Below are 19,930 nucleotides of genomic sequence, written 5' to 3' on the forward strand. Positions count from 1 at the left end.
AGCACTTGATTCAATTCCATATTTCAGACATCTTTCGCTTTTTCCGTGTGTCTTTTTCTCCGTGCGCAGGATCGCGGATGCATTTCAGCTGATTGCAAGTGGCACGCGATCACGCCCCAATAGGCTGTTTCTTAAACGCTTCTGTGTCTCCTCCTCCCCTCCTTCTCTCCCCTCGTGTCTCTCGCTTTCTTTTTCCGACCCACAGTAAAAACGGCCCCCGACAGAAATGAATCCCTGTAAAGCTCCTCGGTGAGCTAATACAAGGAAATTATTGTTAGCCGTCGGTAACAGAAAAATAGGTTAAAGCAAACGACACATTTTACGGTGGCCAGTAAATCACGTAGCGCATTAAAACGCCAGGATTGGTTTAAATGCCTTATTGGGCACAATTAAAGGACTCATTCTGGCGATCCTCTCTACCTCTCCTGGCTCCAAGTGCCTTCGGAGACAGACGAAATACAGTAAATGTCCTCTGGCAGTTGTGCTCCTTATTAGAGCTGCTTATACGAGTGTAATCTGCACTTTGCGATCGCACATCATTAAAGGAGTCCTTGTACTGTAAAATGGTTGAATTTATCTTGTTTTTTTTTTCTCTTTTTTCTTCCCCTTCTCGCTCTCGTCTCTGTGAATGTGCAGTATCATGCGGGGAGGCCTGCGTGTGCAGTAAAACTACAAACCTGGCTGTGTAAACCAAGCCAAGTACCTCAGCTGACAGAGACCTGGCATTGTAATGGCCGAGTCATTAAACGCGGGCGCACACGCCAACACACGCCCCGACTCTGTTTATCCACCCCTGCCTTGGCTACGTTACTGCAAGCTGCTGTGTTGAATTTGCTGCCTTATTTGTTGTCCAAGTGGACCAGAATGGCGGGTCGGCTGTCTCTAGTGACGGCCAACACTGAGCCCCTCATCTGGAACATTCTCTCTGTGGAATGTGCGCATGGGTGTGAGTGCATGCCGTAGACCACTTATGCTGTGCGCGTGTATGCGCGCTCTCGCGTTTTGGGTCCAAGTACGCAAGCACGGTTAGAGCTTCGGAGCCCATCGAAAAAAAGACCCGCGACTCCTAGGGCGATCTTGCATCCCGTGATTCCTAGCGACAGGTGCGGGTTGGATTCCTGTGGGCCCTAGGCCTGTTTCGATTAAGTGCACGCGTCCATCAAGGCCTTATGAAAGGCAACGATATTACCCGGAGCAGAAACCTGATAGGAGCGCTCTGGGTCAAGGCAGCGTCGCTGACTGGGAGGATCTAGCTGCCTGCGACTGGGGTGCGGGGGGGATTGAGTAGCAGGCGTGTAAGGGCAGGCACGGGGAAGGGTTCCGGTTACCTGGCCGTTAAGAGAAGCGCAGAGTCAGCCGGTCAGGTGATCCGGCTAGCGTCGCCGTGGTGCATCGAGACGGTTTGTCCGGCGGTTACTTGACAGGACTATGAATAAGGACATGGCTGTGGGTGCCCTTGTCTTGAGGGCCGCACATTTTTGTGGCCAAGATGTGTGGAGAACAGTCCTGCTTTCTCTCTCTCTCGCACACACACACAATAAATACGGATATTCACTGCTTCAAAGCATCTCCCCGAGCTGTTAGTAAGTGAGCTGAATAAATAAGTTCCAACGAAGCGAGGGAGGCAGAGGGGAAGGTGAGGTGAGAAAAATGGGAACGGACTCTCACAGTGCTAATACTGCAAGGGGGGGAGGGGACAACTTAATTATTGACAGACCCAGGAAGTAAGCGGTCGTCCGGTGGATAATGGAAGTATCGGATAATGGATGAGGGAATGTTGGGAGCAGGCAAGGGAGAGAGAGCACTCTGGAATTGGGATCGCCTTACGTCGAAGCCTTCCAGTGGGTTCTCTCTTTCGCTCCCCTGCCCGGTCTCCTCCGCTGAATCCTCCGCTGGAGTCTCCAAAACAGCCATGCGCACATCTCCCTACCGGCAGCAGGGAACGCAAGGCATTAAACAGACACTGATTGATCTGTTGTATGATTGTTTATTTGGCGGCGCTGTCAGTGATGGATGACGACGCGGGCCAGTCTGAAGGTGGAGGAGAAGGAGGAGATCGTTTGTTTCGTCTCCCCCGAGGAGGGCCGTGAGGGGGCTCCTGGGACAACCTGTCGGTGTACCCCTAGCATGTCGCGAATCAAACGCCTCCATAAAGTAATCACTCTGAAATAAACATTTTAAATAGCTCGTGAACATGGAATAGGCTTTGCTCTTTCGTATGGGGAATCTGTTTATTTTCCGTAAAGGAAAGAAATCCATTTTATGTGCCTATATAATAATTTATTGGTAGTTACATCTTTTTACTCACTTTTGTTTTTACTGAGTTGTCCTTGAAGAGCTTTATTTGCTAGATAAATCTAGCTAGACGTAAGATGGATCCAGCAATATTAGCTAGATGGGTGCGATGGGCCGTAGGGCAAATGTAAGTAACTTTGGCATAGATCCTGAACTCCTAAACATGAAAGTGCCTCAATAATGCACGACGGAACAGACGTGGACCCGTTAACTAGGTTGAATATCACAAGGCTATTGATATTCAATATACATTTTTGTCTCAAAGTTGCCCACACACACACACTCACCCGCCACATCCCCACAGAAACAGCACAGAAAGCCGCCTGTGTGTGCAGATAAACGGCTCTGACACTGTCTGGGCCGGGGGAAACATTTCCAACACTATCTCCTCTTACAAGCCCAGAGGGAGACAGAAGGAAGGATGGGAAGAAGTGGGTAATACTAGACACAATGCCAGTCCACCCCTTCGCTGCTTCTCTCTTCCTCTTTCATTCCCCCCCCCCCCCCTCTTTTTCTTGCCTGCACAGATTCCTCCTGCTTGTGTGAGCCGTTTTCGTTAGATGCCTTGAGAGTTCCTGAATCAGAGCAAAGTCATACAGGGTTGTCTGGCGTTCTTAAAATGGTGTTTATTTCAATTATTTTGTCATCTTCTCCATTTCAACGCCCCCCCTCCCCCTCCAACACACACACACACACACAGGCACATCTTTTACTTTCCTCACAACATTTTGCAACACTCTGCCAAACAAGTGACTGTTTTGGTCTGGAAGAGTGGAGCAAGCAATGAAAGACATATTGTTGTTTTTGGCCTTCCTAGCAAAGACAACTTTTGCATATCGGCATTAATTATCGGCGCGCGCGCTCGTGTGACCGAGGTCAGTTCCGAGCTGGCCTCCGCTGTGACAGGCTCAGGAGTCGCTCAGACGCTGCTGTTGCACCACGGCTGTCTAATTGGCAGCGTTTGTAAACTGCAGAGAGAGGCCAGCCGGCAGGGCAACCACTGCCCAGCCAAGATGTCGTGCGACGCAAGACTTAAGACTCACGAGGGAGAGGGAGAGGGAGAGGGAGAGGGAGACTCCCCCAGGCGCATTGTATTGGCTGGAGCTGTAAGTGTAACTGTCCCGTGTTCTTGTGCTAGTATTTACCATTCGTCCCGCCTACCACTCAGTGTCATCGGATCATTTCAGACGTCAGCAGCATGCCAAGAGCTGCTTAGCTGTTAGCGTCCTTCAGCTAACTGCCGTTGTTTGCGTCAGTAATGTGAATACAATGCTCCTGATTTTGAAACGAGAGGTAATGAGACTTATGATTTTTATCTTTCACCAGAACAGGCCGTTTGTTCGTTTTTCTCCTGGTAAAAGGCTGTGAAGACCCGAGGAAGCTCACAGAAAAAACACCTCGTTCATTTGTGCCACTGACATCGACAAGCCTATCGTATTAGTATTAATTTAAAGACTTAAAAGCACAGTGCTCCAAAGGCTAGAGGCGGCTGTGGGGCCAAAGCACTCATTTAAGTCCCTTTCTCTTCTCAGTCTTCAATCCGTGGGTAGTAGTGACCGCAGCCCCTAGAGGACGGAGGATTTGGGGAACATTTGGGATTGAAAAGAGGGTCTTTCTTTCTCTCCCAGCTCCCTCCCCCTCTCGCCGACATCACTTTGTCATGTAAAGGGACCTTTATCCAGCAGAAGGGATGAAGGAGAGAGAGAAAGCTAACCATGGCCCCCTCAGGGGCGGGGGGGAGGGCCAGGAATGGTAAATGACCGTCTGTGATTGACAGCTCTTTTGAGCCAGGCAGCTCACCCGTTCGTAGAGAGGTGTCCAGTGGGAGTTCAACTTTGACCCCATAGGCCACCTGCTTGGCCTCGACCTCTGACCCCTCCTCTCTGACCCCTGGATTTCTCACTTGGAAACCCCTTGAACATCACACTGTTTGGCTCTTTTTCTGAGGAGAGAGAGAGAGAGAGAGAGAGAGTGAGAGAGACTGGATATCTATCTAGTGGATATATATATACTGGATATCTAGTATATAAGAAAAAGTTGGTTTTGGGAGTTAAAAGTACTGTATATTTTCAACTGGAATGACATTTCCACTAAACCGCTTTTCTGACAGAATGACGATCTCCAAAACTATCTTCATGCTCTCAATGGATCCCTTTCCACATGCATTTTTTGGGGGGAAGATGCTTGACAAACACGTGCACCAAGTCCAGCCCACACATTGAACGATTCATCCTGTCTGACAAAACCAAGTCTCTGTGTATTCCTCAAACATAAGCCCTACCTGAAAACGACCCCACACACACCCATCGGAGCACACTGTGTCTGAACAGATTGTTGTGTTTCCTACGAGACTGCTTACAATGAAAATGTCTCAGCAGTAAGTAAGTAAGGGAGGGAGGAAGAAATGTAGCAATTCACTATGTCTCAGCAGTAAGTAAGGGAGGGAGGAAGAAATGTAGCAATTCACTAGGCAGATTTAATTTCCTCAGTTCTCTCAAAATTGAAAATTGAGTTGCCGTGTCAATCCAGATAAACATCACACGCCGGCAGTGCGAGAACGACCACAACAACAGCCCTAACGTCCGCCTTGGAGAAAGCTGTTGGGTCTTTAAAGGGCCCATTTCCCCTTTTGACTGGCGACGTGGACACAGATTTATGATTGAGTGTACCTGCTGGCGTTTCTTGTGGAGTGCTAACATGAGAACGAAGGATTTTTGAAGTGCGTGGGTCCATTCGGACTGTATCTGTGTGTTAAGTGTGGGAGGCCAGTGATGGAATGTGTTGTGAGCTCGGTCTGATGTGGCACTTCTGGAGAGGATGAGGTCATGCACAAGGGCTGTATTTTTTGGTCCCCGTTTGTGATTCATCATCATCGTGGTTTGTGACCCAGCCAGGGAGAGTAAGTGTGGGGGCCAATGGAACTGCAGTGGATTAGGAAGGACAGGAAAGCAGCCATTTTGTTGTCATGGCATGCTTGGTCAGCTCCCCGTGTGTGTGTGTGTGTGTGTTCCAGCAGAATACCCCTCCATGCGCCCCCCCCCCCCAGATCTGTAGAAATGTGTCACGTCCGACATATGTTCATGCTGACCCCCACCGCTCTCAATTAATGCCAGCCCATATGGATGTGGGGGCATAATTGAGGACTTTAGTCTGTGCCTGTGTGTTTAGTTGGAGAAAGGCACAGGGTACATCCACAGGAGCTGGCTGGCGTCACTGTGACCCCAGCGTGTGACTGAAAGAGAGAGAGAGACAAGGAGAGGTATAGGTTGAACGGAAGTAATGAAGAAAAGGAGGGCGAGAGAGTTTGAAACAGAGGCAGATTTTGATTACCTCCTGTTTCTCTCGGGAGAGGTGGAGGGGAGAGAGGGAAGAGGAGCAGATGTGAAGGGGGGGGGAGGTGGAGGGGAGAGAGAGAAGGAGGGAGGAGGAAAGGGAGGGACGAAAAAAAGAGGTGAACCTAGTAGAGACTGTGGAGCGACGCGGGGAGGGCGATTAGATTGCTTTACGGCTCACCCGAACCACAAACGTAGGGACTTTAATCTCAGGCAGGTTCACCACGATGAAACAGGTTAGAGGACCTCAGAACACCCTGTTCTCCGCCCCCTCTTTTTGATTTCCCCTCGAGCCCTGAATCACCTCCTACTGACTGGGGGTGTGGAGGAGGGGGGAGCGGGTGGAATAAAATATTAACTGCCTCTTAACCATGGACTTAACCGCCCAAAGGTTCCACACGTACATGCCAAGACCCCGCCGAACCCGCAGTCGACAACAAGCAGCAGCACTCGGGGTTAAAAGGGAGAGCGGGGGGAAAAAAAGAGAAGAAAAAATGATTAAACTTCAAGCATGTCAGGAAGGAGGAGTCTGCAGGTAATTATTAGCTCAGTTAATCAACTCATTAAAATGCCAGCCAGCTGATACCTTCCGCAACGGGGGTCTTCTGTTGCGGTTTCATATTTCCCGGATGAAAGTGAAAACATTGTCGTAGTTAGCGCGCGCGCGAGGGGAGTCGCCTGTGACTGTTTGACTGGGAGTTACACGAGATTCCTCACCTTACGGATGCTTCCAATTTATTTTTCTTCATGCGAGTGCTGCAGGCAGTCCCCACTGGGTGTGTTTAGTGTGTGTGTGTGTGTTTGCATGCCCCCCCTTCATGTACGTACATCACGCACACACACCTACATACACACACACACAGTGCAGCTAGCAGCTCCTTGTGAGCTCGTTAAGTCTCGGAGAGACGGCCTTGTAAGAAATTCCAGTGTGTATGTAAAGTGCGCGTGTGATCTATACACGCATGTGCTCCGGCACGGCACCGTGTTGCTCTGCTGGTCAGGGAAGCAGAGACGAGGCTCCTCTTCTGCTGGGCTGAAACCAGCCAATGGGACCAGTCTCAAAGGTTGAACCACGGCCGTCTTACAGCAGCGTACAACCCTCCGCCCGCCCACGTCCAAGTCCCAGCCTGTGAGCCAGGGTCCCAGCCTGTGAGCCAGGGTCCCAGCCTGTGAGCCAGGGTCCCAGCCTGTGAGCCAGGGTCCCAGCCTGTGAGCCAGGGTCCCAGCCTGTGAGCCAGGGTCCCAGCCTGTGAGCCAGGGTTGATGAGAGGGGCATGCAGAGACAGTGTTGTTTACCCACCCCTTTACCTCACCACCACCACCACCACCTATGCTGCCGTGCCAATGTGGGCTTGTTCTGAACACCCTCAGGAACACCCTCTTCCAGCCTGCCTCTACAGTTTGTGCCCTACTCGCCAGCTGTGTCGGGGAGAGAGGCCGGTCGACGGGTCTGAGGGCCTCGACTCGCACAGAACGTGCTTTGTGCACTTTGACTTTCCCCTCTCCCTCTCTCCTGCTCTCGTCCTCCTCGGACTTCTCCTCCTCTTCAGCCTCTCCTCTGCGTTCCCCCTTTCATGCACTAGTTTTATTTTTTTACTCTTCTGATGAAGCTTGCTCAGGACGTTGACTCGCCAACGGTATCCACCTGGTGGCCTGGGTGCTCGTTGTTTTTCGATGCAGCTGAGCCGCGTAGACACTTTGCATTGCGGCCCGTCCATTTCCAGCGTGTGTCACACGGTGTATCGTGTGGCGTATTGTGCTTTCTACAAACCAGCAGTGTGTGTGTGTGTGTGTGTGTGTGTGTGTGTGTGTGTGTGTGTGTGTGTGTGTGTGTGTGTGTGTGTGTGTGTGTGTGTGTGTGTGTGTGTGTGTGTGTGTGTGTGTGTGTGTGTGTGTGTGTGTGTGTGTGTGTGTGTGTGTGTGTGTGTGTGTGTGTGTGTGTGTGTGTGTGTGTGTGTGTGTGTGTGTGTGTGTGTGTGTGTGTGTGTGTGTGTGTGTGGTTATGTGTGGTTATGTGTGGTTATGTGTGGTTATGTGTGGTTATGTGTGGTTATGTGTCCCTCCCAAGGAGCAGGGGGATGATTAATAAACCCGGTCAAAGCAAGGTGACGAGGGAATCCAAATATCCAATGCCCTTAAGCAGTCATTCGTCTCAATAAAGGCGTCCAGCGAGGGGTCTCACTCTGGACGAGAGGAGCGAGGATGGGGAGCGGGAGGGGGCGGACTCGATCTCCCCGAGGAGAGAATGATATTCCGCCTGAGGTCGACGTAAGAATGGCTACGTTATGCTATTTTTCCTCCAATCGGGCGGTCATACAGACTGAAGTGAAGGATCGAAAACTCCCAGTGATGGCCTTCGCTATCTCCCATCCTCATCTGGACTCACATCGAGATCTTGAACGAAGACCTTGGCTAGCGTTTGCGGGAACAAGTGTATTTTGATTTTGCATGATGCATTTTTGGTTCCATTATTCCTTCGTTGTCCCACCTGGGGTTCCACACACAGTCACTCCTTTAGTAGTGAGTACTTCAGGTAAACTTGGACCATGCCAGTGTCTCACATTATTAAACCAAATGTCTTCCAAACACAGCCCATGCTAAGCTAGGCTAGGCTAGCACAATGCTGACTGGTAGTTTTTCCAATGTGCAGAGTTGTGAGAACAGCCCGTGCCGTGAATGCTGATTCAGACTTCTATTTAAAGCCCAGGCCTTCCATAAATATGCTACGAGATGACTGCAGGAAAGCCAAGGGGCTACTGCGTGTACTTGTACAAGTGAAAGTCAGACAACAGAACATACATACTGATGTGAAACATACATTTCCATACACACTGCACATCTGAGCTAAATGAGTTATTAATCTATTTTCAGTTTGGAGGGCCGCTCTGAGCTAGCTAAATGACTCAGTTTAAAACCCCTCTGACAATACAAGATGAAGATTACACAGCATGTTGTGGTGTGCTGGCCGTGCATAGGCCTCATTTAGTGGCAAAGCGGTATCAAATATCGAATATCAAAATAGCTACAGTTTCTCCACCTGTGATACCACACATTACATAAAAAAGGGAGATTGGAGACTAGACAGAGAGAGAGAGAGGGAGAGAGAGAGGGAGAGAGAGAGGGAGAGGGAGAGGGAGAGGGAGGGAGGGAAGAGAGACCATCTGGTCCTCCTTATCTGGTTGATGTTTTCTGTGTAAACATGGCTGCATGGCAGGCCCACTCTGTATCAACACTCATCTCCTCTCGCGATCGCAAACCAGGACGAAGACCAGACCCAGGATCCTCTTCAATCCTTGCCTGCTTTGAACTGTGCGGTCATCTCCACGAGTTCCCTTCACCCAGGCTCCTCCAGGTTCTGCCAGCCTGGCCTGTCTGTCTAGCATCCAGTCGTGTTACTGGATGTCACACTCCAGATGTTTACACGTGCGTAGTGTTTACAATGTGCAATCCCATCTGGATAGGGCAGTGAGGTGTGTGTGTGTGTGTGTGCGTGTGAGGGCGGGGGGGTGTATTGTTTACAGCCCAAACAAGTCAGATGGCGAATGCCTTGAGAGGAAAGGTTGATGTGGTGGGCCTAAACATGCGTATCTGCACCAGACGATTCACAGGCCTGCGACAAGTCCACCCTCCACTAAAGCTGCACCGTAACCATTAAAGGTAAACAATACTAAAGCAGCATTTACGGCCCCCCCCCTTTCGTCTCCTCCGTTATTAGCGGCCTGGCCAGTGGGACGCAGACCATTTCCTGTCAATCAGAGAGAGTACAGGGGTACTAGTCCGCTTCCTGTCTCCGCTTCCTGGTGCCCCCTCCTCCCCCCCTCCCCGGGTCACTTCCTGCATGTCTGTCTCGTTCCTCCGAGGGGCCTTGTGTGCGTCTGTGGCTCTCCAAACACACACTTCTCCTCCGCCTCTTGGTACCATGCCTTGGTGTGTGTGTGTGCGGCACAGCAGTGGGCCTGCTTTCCCCTCCCCACACTTGAAAACGCACAAGCCCGGAGAGCCATTTGCCACTTTGCAGAGGGTCGTCGTAACCCCGCCCCGCCTGTCCCGCTCCGTCGCTGGGTAGGGAGTGAGCAGTCAAACGCCTCGCCAGCCAGCAAGCATCACCCCGGCTATGAAACTCAACGCTGCTGCTGAACACGCACGTTCTCCCTCACGCCCCGCCCGAGAAGACTGGCTGTGGGTGTGCGTGTGTGCGCGGCATGCCTGCGAGAGAGACCATGTAGAGGCCCAGCGATCGTGGTCTTAAGTGTCATTTTAGTGCGTGCGTGTTGGGTTATTTGCAACGGACGGGCATAGCGAGAGCACTTAAAGTGTGCTTCATGGCAGGTGGTGGCGTCATGCTGGTCTGTTAATGCCGTAGTACAACTCTGTGGTTGGCAATCATAGGGAGGGGGGGGGGGGGGGCGCATTGAGATGGTGGTGCGTCTGAGTAGTGCTGGGGTCGGGGTGTGTGTGTGCGTGCGTGTCTGTGATGCCAGCGGCCTGGTGTTAATTTGAGCCCAGCTAGCTGAATGAGGACCAACTCCGACTCAATATGTCACATCTCCTCCTGTTACTGTGTGTGTGTGTGTGGGGGGGGTGTGTGCAAAGAGAGACAGGGAAACTTGAGTGTGTCTATTTGAAGGAATGGAGGGAGGGCGGAGTGAGATGAAGTGGGGGTATATATACTCAGCAGCCTGACTGGAGGAATGGAATAGCTTTGCACTGTGAAACTCGATGACCAAGCTTATTTGTATAACCCACTCCAAGCGGGTATCGAGTGCGGCGTCAAACCATCGCACCCAACATCGAAATCCTTATCAGGAGTGTGCTGAAAGGCCGCTGTTGTGGGCTAGGGATTTGCCAGAGCTTAGACTCTCGTCGTTTACAATGGGGGCCCAATTGCGCAAAGCTCATGTCAAAAACCCATTGCGACATCCATTACCCAAATCTGAAAGGGCTCTCGGAAAACCAAGCAGCACGTTTACCCCCAGACTGGGCCGTAAAACAAGACGAGAGCACATGATGATGATGATATCAGTGTCTGTCTGTTAGCAGGGATCAGGGGTGTTTGTGTATCAAATCAGGGTCTCGTGGCTCCCTCCGGGTTCGTCGCCGTGGAGACTGGACTTCCAAGATGATGAATGACAGCGGTGGAGGGGAGGGCGGGGGGGTGGGGGGATTGACTTGGCTCAAGTGGGTTCCTGGGAAGCGGCCAGCTCCAAATGATTTTTGCGCCTGGAGCTGAACCTGTGTTCTCAAGGTTGTCTGGAAGGATCGGGGGGGCAATTTATTATGAAAGTGTGTGTGTGTGTTGGATGCGACGCAAATGAACACCATCAGTTAGCGCTCGCTCCCTCAGAATGTTATATATTGCAGTTACAGTACTGTACGCACAGTCTCGCTCACACACACACACACACACACACACAGACACACAAGCACACAGCAAAATAGCAAACGCATATTAATAACACGGTCGTTCTTGGCCAACTCGTAAGCGTTGAGTGACGAGGCAGGAAATTGTCGAGTTTAGTTAGATCATGTTCTTAAGCTTCCCTGGATTCGTGTGTCACGTCATGGGAGTGGACCCAAACCAAACTCCGGGAACTCTTTCTAACAATCCAGCTTATTTTTCTTCTCTCAGCAGTCCAGAGAGGAGGATTCTAATAGTCTCAAATCCCACTACTGGGTGATTTTTGGCAGGCCCCCCTTACCCCTGGGTATGTAGTAGTTTTCACACCTCCTGCATTACCACAGTGGTTGTCTTGTTTTGGTCAGGTTTCATGTTGGTCTTCACTGACATATTGACTGTGTATAAGAAGTGATACACCCATATTTTCGATTTGATTCTTAGAGTTGTTGGAACGTTTGCGTTTGTTCTTTATATGGTTTGTCAAAATGCTTAGTTCACATAGCATTAGGACTTGTTTCTGTGAGGTATTACGATTATGAGGCACCACAGGGCTCCACTAGGACACTGTGGAGAGGAGTAGGGTTTACATTTACATTTTACATTTATTCATTTAGCAGACGCTTTTATCCAAAGCGACTTCCAAGAGAGAGCTTTAAAAAGTGCATAGGTCACTGATCATAACAACAAGATAGCCAAAAAACATTGCGAGTAGCCAAAATATGAAGCACACATTGTGAACAACCAAAGTAAGTGCCAAAGGGAAGAACCATAAGAGCGTGTAGTTAAACAAGTTACAATTAAACAACATGAACAGCTATAAGTTGTTTAGAGTTCCCAGGTACCTGTACTCGTCACAGATGGCACATGCACTGTAAACCGGATGAATGCTCTGCTCGTTCGTTTCCTACATTCCCGACCTCGCTCACAGTGTTGAAGAGAGCAGCTCAGTGTTAAAGCCCTTTAGGTGGATGTCCTTGTCAGAGGAATGTGTAGGGGGGGTAGAGTTACACTTCTCAGAGTGTGTGTGTGTGTGTGTGTGTGTGTGTGTGGGGGGGGGGGGGGTGGGTGGTAGGGTGCGTATACACCTAAGAGGTGGGAATCTTTTTTGGTACTTTCGATTCTTGGTCACGTTTCGATTAAAAATCGATTCACGATAGATTTTGAATCAAATTTCGATTCAATATATATATATATTTTTTTGATTCAATATAAGCTTACATTTGATTCCAGTTTGCTGTTTGGTGTTACTTGGTTCTGATTCTGATTCTATTTGACTGTGATGGGCAGTTAAGTGTTGAAGAAAAAAATCCCACTGCATAAAAAAACCTTTACATTTATTGTTTTTTTGCAGTTTAGTAAACTCATTGTTATAAAACAAATGCAATTGCATTTAAGATGACTGCAACCATTCCACATATGACAGTCTTCTGTTATTATAAGCAATGCAGCCCTAAGAGTAATAGAATAACTAACTTTATTTATAACTTTAATTAATAATCGTTTTTTTAAATGTGTGAATCGCTAGAAGAATGAATTATTCCCCCCCCCCCCCCCCCCCCCCCCCCCCAACGCCTATACACACCTAAAGGGATTGTGGTTGGGCAGCTTACTTGATATAGTACCCCTCCCTCCCCCCCCACACACACACCAACCTTCTCAAATATTTGATTTATTGCTGTAGAAAGAAACATATGTTCCAGACCTAAGCTGGTCCTTGCTGCTCGCTCTTCCAGTTTTACAAGGACGATGGTGTTTTGTGTCTGCCCAGGCAGAGTGACTCTGACGGTCTGTCACTTAAGCATGCCGCAGGGCGTAAGCCCTGGTGCAGAGAGAGTGTGTGTGTTTGTGTAAGGGGAAAGTTTGCCTCCACAGTACTCGAGCAGAGGAGACAGCTGATATGATTAACAAAGCCGAGGGCAGCTGTGTGTGTGTGTGTGTGTGTTCGTGCGCGTGTTCACATATCTCCAGTGGTCAGAAGTTGACCGTAAACACCCTGGGAGAAACGCATGGCTAAGCTGTGGACACATCGGCAGCCATGTGAACATGCCTTCCTCTGAGTGAGGCATGCCAAACCTTTGACCATCGCAGCCCACTGTGTCGTCCGCCTCTCTGGTTTAGTCACAAGCGCAACACACACACACACACACACACACACACACACACACACACACACACACACACTGCCTAGATGGAGACACTCTCAAGCCCTCTTACACTGTGGGGAAAAACGTACGTAGAAACGGTGCTCCCGTCTACCAGATGGTCACGATCAGGGTCCGAGGACAGGAACAGGAACAGCCTACCCCAGCAGGGAAGACCTCCATGGGGAACGCATGCGTAACACACACACACACACACACACACTCAGGTTGTAAATATAAAACACATCAGTCACTGCTGCCATTGTCGCCAGCGCAATGTGTCAACGGTGAAGTGGGCGCCGCGGCCGGTGACATTCTGCCTGTCGCTCCCGTGCCTGCGAGGGCCCGTACACGCGGGCGTGACCGGCAGGAGCTCACCGGGGTGTCTGAGTGCGTCCCCCGCGGTCCTCTGCCCCGTCCCACGCCAGGGGCGAGCGAGGCATCTGGGACACACGTGTGCAGGAGGGAGAGGGATATCCTCCTAGCTACTGAATACACGCATGTAGGCTATCCTATACGAACACGGAGTAACTCCTCAGACACACACACACACACTTCTCCCCATTCCAGGGAATGTGTGTTATAATAACACATTTCAGCCGGGGGAGAGGCGGGGCTTGTCTGGCTCGTGGCCCACATTCCATGCTGATGAGATCCAGATCCAATTGGCCGCTGCGGCTATTAATAGATTCCACACGCCACATCGTTTTATTAATATAGGAGTGGAACTAAATCCCTCATCGGTTTTAGAAATCAGTTGTGGGAATCATGTTAGTACGTATTTCCTTTTTACCCTCCCCCCCCTTCCCTCGCTTCCTCCAACTCCCTGACCAACTTCTCTACGTTTCTTTTTAGCGACCGTCGTGACATTTTCGCACGGGGGGGGGGGGGGGGACTTGCCTGCACAGTATCTCTGAGATATTACTGCCTGGCCTCCCCCCTCTGGTGGATCCCTGTGACGCGTGTGCAGAAGAGACGATAAAGTGCACAGCAAAAAATACAATAAAATCGGCTATTTTGATCTGCCTTCATAGTGAGTACCGATCTGAGTATTTAACATGATTATCGGGCGATAATGATCGGTGCCCGATCGATCGGAGCACCGATAACAACCATGGTATTTATTTTCCCGTAGACGGCCGAGTCTTAAGCTAATTCCGTAGGGTGAGCGATCGTTGTGAGAATCAGTCGGGGGTTAGTGTATGGGGAGGCCTGTCACATGAAGAGCACAATGGGTTGGGTTTCTATTGTCTAATACACGCTAACACGTCTGTGCTGACAGACAGCTGTCTAGGGACCCCCCATTCCACCCCCCCACCCCCCTATTTGCTCCTGCTCAGTTGGGACCTGGGAAACTGATAAAGAAACTCTTGATCTCGTGTTGAGGAGTTGTGTGTGTGTGTGTGTGTGTGTGATCCGCACTGGTGCGTACTGGGGCTTCTGACAGGCAGCGAGTTGTGGATCCCTGTGGAGGTACAGGTCTGACGTATGTGTGTGTGTGTGTGTACGTATGCGAGGCTGTGATGGGGCATGTCGCGTGCCTGTTTCAGCGCTCCGCTACACACACAAAGGGCCCTGTGCGCTCATTAGCTGGGCCGTGTGTGTGTGTTGGGGGGGTCCTATGAGAGCAGGTAAGGGGCTTGTCTACTGTCTCTGTGCCCGTGCCAGCGCTCTGCTCCTGTCAGAGCTCCACCTCTGCCAAAATGCGGCCTCTGAAGAGCCGCCCGGCATCGCCACGCAACCGCCCCCCCCACAGGCCCCCCCTTACTTACTTACCAGGATGCGTTGTAAAAGGGAAGACGAGGAAAAGACAGCGGTGTGTGTGTGTCTGTGTCCAAATGAATCAGCTGCATTTGCTGCTTCTGTTTGGGCCTCACAGCTGATGGAAAGCCTCCACTCAGCGTTTTCGAAAAGCGCTGTTGCCATGTTCGTGAGGGGAAAGAAATATTTCTGGCAGGCTGCCAAGCTCTGGGGGAACCAGAGAGGGAGAGAGAAATGGGGAGGGAGTGGGGGTGGGGGGGAGTAAATAAAACCCCACACACAACACAAACTTTCAGCTAAATCTCTGGTCTGCACCCTGGGTTCAGACTGCTCAGTACCGTAAAGTAGTACTGTGTTTGTGTGTACGTGTGTGCGTGTGTGCGTGTGTGTGTGTGTGGGTGTGAGAGAGAGAGGGAGGGAGACACCAAAGACTCAGTATGTGTCTGGCCTGGTGCCAGACTGAGAGAGGGCATGCCAGCCACTGTGATTTGTGATTGGTGCTTACCTGGCAGGCTACAGTATCACACACATGCACCCACACGCACAGAGACACACACGCGCACACCGTCGTCACGTTGTGGCTTGGATAGAAAACAATTGCTCCAACTTCCTTTCTGCAAGTTAGCATGCGCAGTTAGTTCACTGTGACTGGAGCGCTTGAGGTTTTGTGAATGTGTTTATGTACGACGTTTTGTGTGTGCCAGTGTGCGTGGGTGTGCGTTGTCACACAGGAATTCGTATACTGTAACAGCTGTGGTTTGTCACCTCTCCTACTCGAGCATTCTCTTGCGTGTGTTGCGTTTGTGTTGGCTGTGCGTGTTTGGGTCCCTGTAGGAAACGTACTGTCACGTAGTCATAGCCTACCGCCTTGGATATGACACCTTATTCCTCGTTCTGGGGCTGTTGACAATGTTGTCAACTCATCACCTCCGCGCACGTATTCTAGATGTAGCAGTTTAATGTTGTGGCTCAGTGTGGTAAGAATTGCTGATTAGTCCGATGGCCAGCGGAAGTGCCTGTCTCATCTATTACAGTGTCTGTCTGTTCTCCATTAGCCAGCCTGTCTGTGTCCTGTTGAGGTGGGCTACATCTGAGATTCGAGACAGGCGATGCTTAAGGAGGGACTGTTCCCAATGTAGACAGACATTTAAACTGGGTTTAACAGAATGCCTAATCGCAAACTAATGCACCGAGTTATAAACACGCGCCATCACGCAAACGTGGACACTCGCAACAGCAAGCTGAAGCTTTATTATGTGCTCCCTTGCTCTGCGAGCGTGCGTGCGCGGCGTTTTACAAGCGCGCTCCCCGTTAATGGATTTCTCCGGCCGTTATCAGTTATTATGTCTCCGATAAGATGTCCCAGAGTAATTATTTCCACTTCGAGGTGGAAACCTCTAATACATCCAGGCTGATGTCATTTTGTTCTGCAGCTGCCGCCGAGGCAATTCAAATGATCCGACTCGAGTCATTGAGTGAAACGGCGGACCACTATTCAGCTCTGCATATCCGCGTCCCCTCTCCGCACACTTGTTCGTTTCTGACAAGTGGGATGCAGCTTATCCTATAATCATCGGGACGAGACGACTTGATGAAGTCTACCCGTTTATTTATTGAGTTATAATTCCCATAAATTAAGGCTTTAAAGGCACCGTTGGTCGGCAATGTGGCCTTGCACAGTGCAGATTGTCCGTCTATATCCCCCAGTTTTGTCTTCAGATAGCTGACTATTGTCTCAATTCCTAAATTCGCTTGTTAACGAGGACTACAAAAGCCATTTATGCAATAATAATATTATTCTTAATGCAGCCTTTGTTGTCGGTATGGTACTAATCTCATTTCCCTTTGCCATTAGCGTTGTTCGACATCAAAAGACGCCAGTGCAGTGAGCGGGAGGAAAACATGGTTATTTATGTTATGGCACTCAACAGAGACCTGCTTTTGGAATAAGCTCTGCAAAGAAAAATCCTCCACCACAGAAGTCCATTTTAGCATACCATTTCCCTCAGTTGAATGGAATCTATTATTTTATGTTCTGGAAAGGGAGGCTTTGGTGCAATCCACTCCACGTAGGGTATGGCTTTATTTATGGTAGTCCATGTGAGGTTCAATTAAACATACGGTTATTTACGGTAGTCTAAACAGAATGAAACTGGGGTTGGAAAGGGCTTTACCCAAGACCTCTGACCCTGTTCACAGTGACATCATCTTGCCTGTCTCGTCAGTCTGTCTCCACCAGACAAGAAACACGGGGCCCTGAAGCTAATGCTAACGCGAGTTTCCTGTCTTGTGTTTTTCCTGCAGGATGACAGTGACGGGATCCCATGGTCGGAGGAGCGAGTGGTGCGCAAGGTGCTCTACCTCTCTCTGAAGGAGTTCAAGAGTGCACAGAAACGGCAGCTGGATGGAGACGGAACCACTAACCTGGACGGTACGTAGGCCCCTCAGGACCCATTTCACCGTGGCTCAACCACGTTTCAGTATTTGCTGGCACGGGGGGGGGGAGCGAAGCAGTGTAGCCAACGCCTGAATTGGGTAAAGATGGCTTGTCTCGCTCCGGAGACGCCTAGCGAAATCTCGGGGAGTTCTGTCTGTAAAGCACGCGAAGAGAGGAGACGAAAAGTGAGGCCACGGAAGGAAGGGCTGGTTTGAAGTCAGCCGGGATGCCGGTTGGCTGTTTGACACTGCCGCTTCCAAATATCCCAGGCAAAGCACGGGAGATTGAACTTCACACGCGCCTCAGAAGCTATTCTCAGCTGTCACTACACACCATAACACAAAACCCAGTCTCCAGGAAGGGAGGGCGAAGAGAAAAGAAAAGAGGAGGAACAAAATCAAAAAAAAAAAAGAGCTGAAGGTTTTCACCCAACCAAAACAGGCTTGTGTCTGGGGGTAGTGGGCTCTTTTTTTAAAGATGTAGGTTAACAATTTTCTTTCATTGTATTTGACTCTCTTTTCTTTTTTGTGTAACTGCCTTTCCGCTCGGTGGGATGTGCAAGACCTGTTTTCCTGCGTTTGTTGTGTTATCTCTCTCTCTCTCTCCCCCACCCCTCCCCGCCTCCCCCCCCCTCTCCCCCCCCCCCCCTCTCTCTCTCCTCTCGGCACTGCCACTCCAGGCCTCCTTGGCCTTTTTAAGCAGCAGTGGGTAGCTGACCTTATCGTCTGAATAAGAATGAGCTGTTAGAAAAGGCAGTGTGTGTGTGTGTGCGCGCCCGGGCCTCTCCACATGCTGGGGGGAAAAACAGCAGAGCCTTTTTCTAATGGGGGGGGGGGGGGGGCAACACAAAGAAGGAGCAGATCTAAATGGGCTGAGGGGGGTCCTGATTGTCTGGGACAGGGAGGGTTGGGGCGCTCTGACTGGGTGTATCGCAGAAGGCAGCCACACACTTGTTCGAGGTGAAACTGGCCATTTTGGAGAGATCCCTGACCAGCGTGTTGAAGCGGGCTCGTGCTGCCTGTATGTTGCTTCGTGCGTACGTGAAGAGGTCGGACATTTTGGAAACGGTCATTTTTTTTGGGGGGGGGGGGGGGGGGAGTAGGGTGGGGGTGGGGGGGGGGGTGGGGGGGCTTCGACGAGGCTGCAGGTCGACGGATGAATATAGGCGCCGCTTTTGCCCAAAAAAGGAGAGGGGATGTCGACCTGTCCGTAGTCTAGTCTCCCCATGAAAACAGCAACCCCCCTGTTTCATCTTTTCTACACTCCCTTTCTCCCAGCCTCCCTCTTCCTCCCACCTCCCCCCCTCCCCGCTCCTCCTTCCTTCCTGCCAGCCACCCCCCACTCACACTCCCCCTCCCTAAATCTATTCAGCGCCAGCAATGCCTGTCTCCTTTAAATGGGGTGTGGCTAGCTGTCGGTTTGGACGAGGAGCAGGGAGAGTGGAGTCGATCATATCCGTCCCCAGTCCCCCCCCCCCCCCCCCCACACACACACCCAGCCGCAGCCCAGAGTGTGTGTCAGCCCCCTCTCTCCTCACCTCTCTGCCCGTCTCAGACACCCCTCCCTCCCTCTCTCATAAGCAGCCGCCAGCCCGTCTCTCTCCGGCCACTTTACCTCCCGCTGGCTGGCAGGCATCCATCTTTCCTCCAGCTCCTCCTTGTTGACGTCCCGTCCCCCCTCGTCGCTCCCTCTTGGCGCTGCGTTACCGAGCGAAATGACATCATGCCCTAGCGCGTCCCTCCGTTTGCTCTTTCCTTTCGGTCTCTCTCTCTCTCTTTCCGTCTTTCTCCCTCCTTCTCCGCGTCTTCACTCCTCTCGTCCCTCCCCCTCCCTGCAGGGTTCCGTTACACGTCAATAGGCCTCTGGTTACTGCACGCTCGCTCAGGAAGCATCCCTCTTCCGCTTCCCCCCTCCTTCCCTCCGTCCCTCCTTCCGCTTCGACCTCTCCGCTCTCCCTGCCTCCGTCTCTTCCCCCTTATCTCGGTTTCCCCCCCTTCCTATCTCTCTCTCTCTTTCCCTGGCACTCTTTCATTGACCCACATCCTCCTCCTCCTCCCTCCCCCCTCCTCCTCTCTTTCCTTCCTCCTCTCTCCCACTCGGTCTGCCCACGTCCTATCTGCCTCTCTCCCCAGACTCCCGGCTCCCCCCTCCCTCTACCCTACCCTTCCCTCCCCAACACCCCCCCCCCCCTCCCTCCCTCTCTATCTGCGTCTCTATCTCTCCCTCCTCCTTCCGCTCTCCTGGCTGCTCTGTGTCATTGATGGAAGGGCTGGCTGCCGTCCAAACTTGGGGAAGGGCCGGGAGGCGAGGGAGACGGTGGGTTTTAGGGGTGGTGCCCTCTGGTATTTGTCACCTATGCCACCCCACCCACCCCACCCCCTCCCTCCCTCCTCACTCACTCACACACACACACACAAATGACTTCTGCCACCAGGTGCACAGCGGCACTGTCAGAGGACGAGATGGACTGGGGACAGATCACAGGGGAGATGGAATTTCAGCCGGCACCACTAAGACACCGTTCTGAAATGTTGTGTGGATGCTTTAAACTTGCCCACGGGGCCGA

General features: G+C 51.2%; 1 protein-coding gene across 1 annotated transcript in view; it reads left to right on the forward strand.

The window, feature by feature from the left end:
* jarid2b (jumonji and AT-rich interaction domain containing 2b) overlaps positions 1–19,930 on the forward strand; it is an 85,123-nt gene that overhangs the window by 23,770 nt on the left and 41,423 nt on the right. Inside the window, 1 exon segment of the mRNA XM_067255476.1 lies at positions 17,232–17,358. Coding sequence (XP_067111577.1) covers positions 17,232–17,358 — 127 coding nt within the window.

The sequence above is a fragment of the Osmerus mordax genome, chromosome 18, assembly GCF_038355195.1.
Source record: "Osmerus mordax isolate fOsmMor3 chromosome 18, fOsmMor3.pri, whole genome shotgun sequence".
Taxonomy (NCBI): Eukaryota; Metazoa; Chordata; class Actinopteri; order Osmeriformes; family Osmeridae; genus Osmerus; species Osmerus mordax.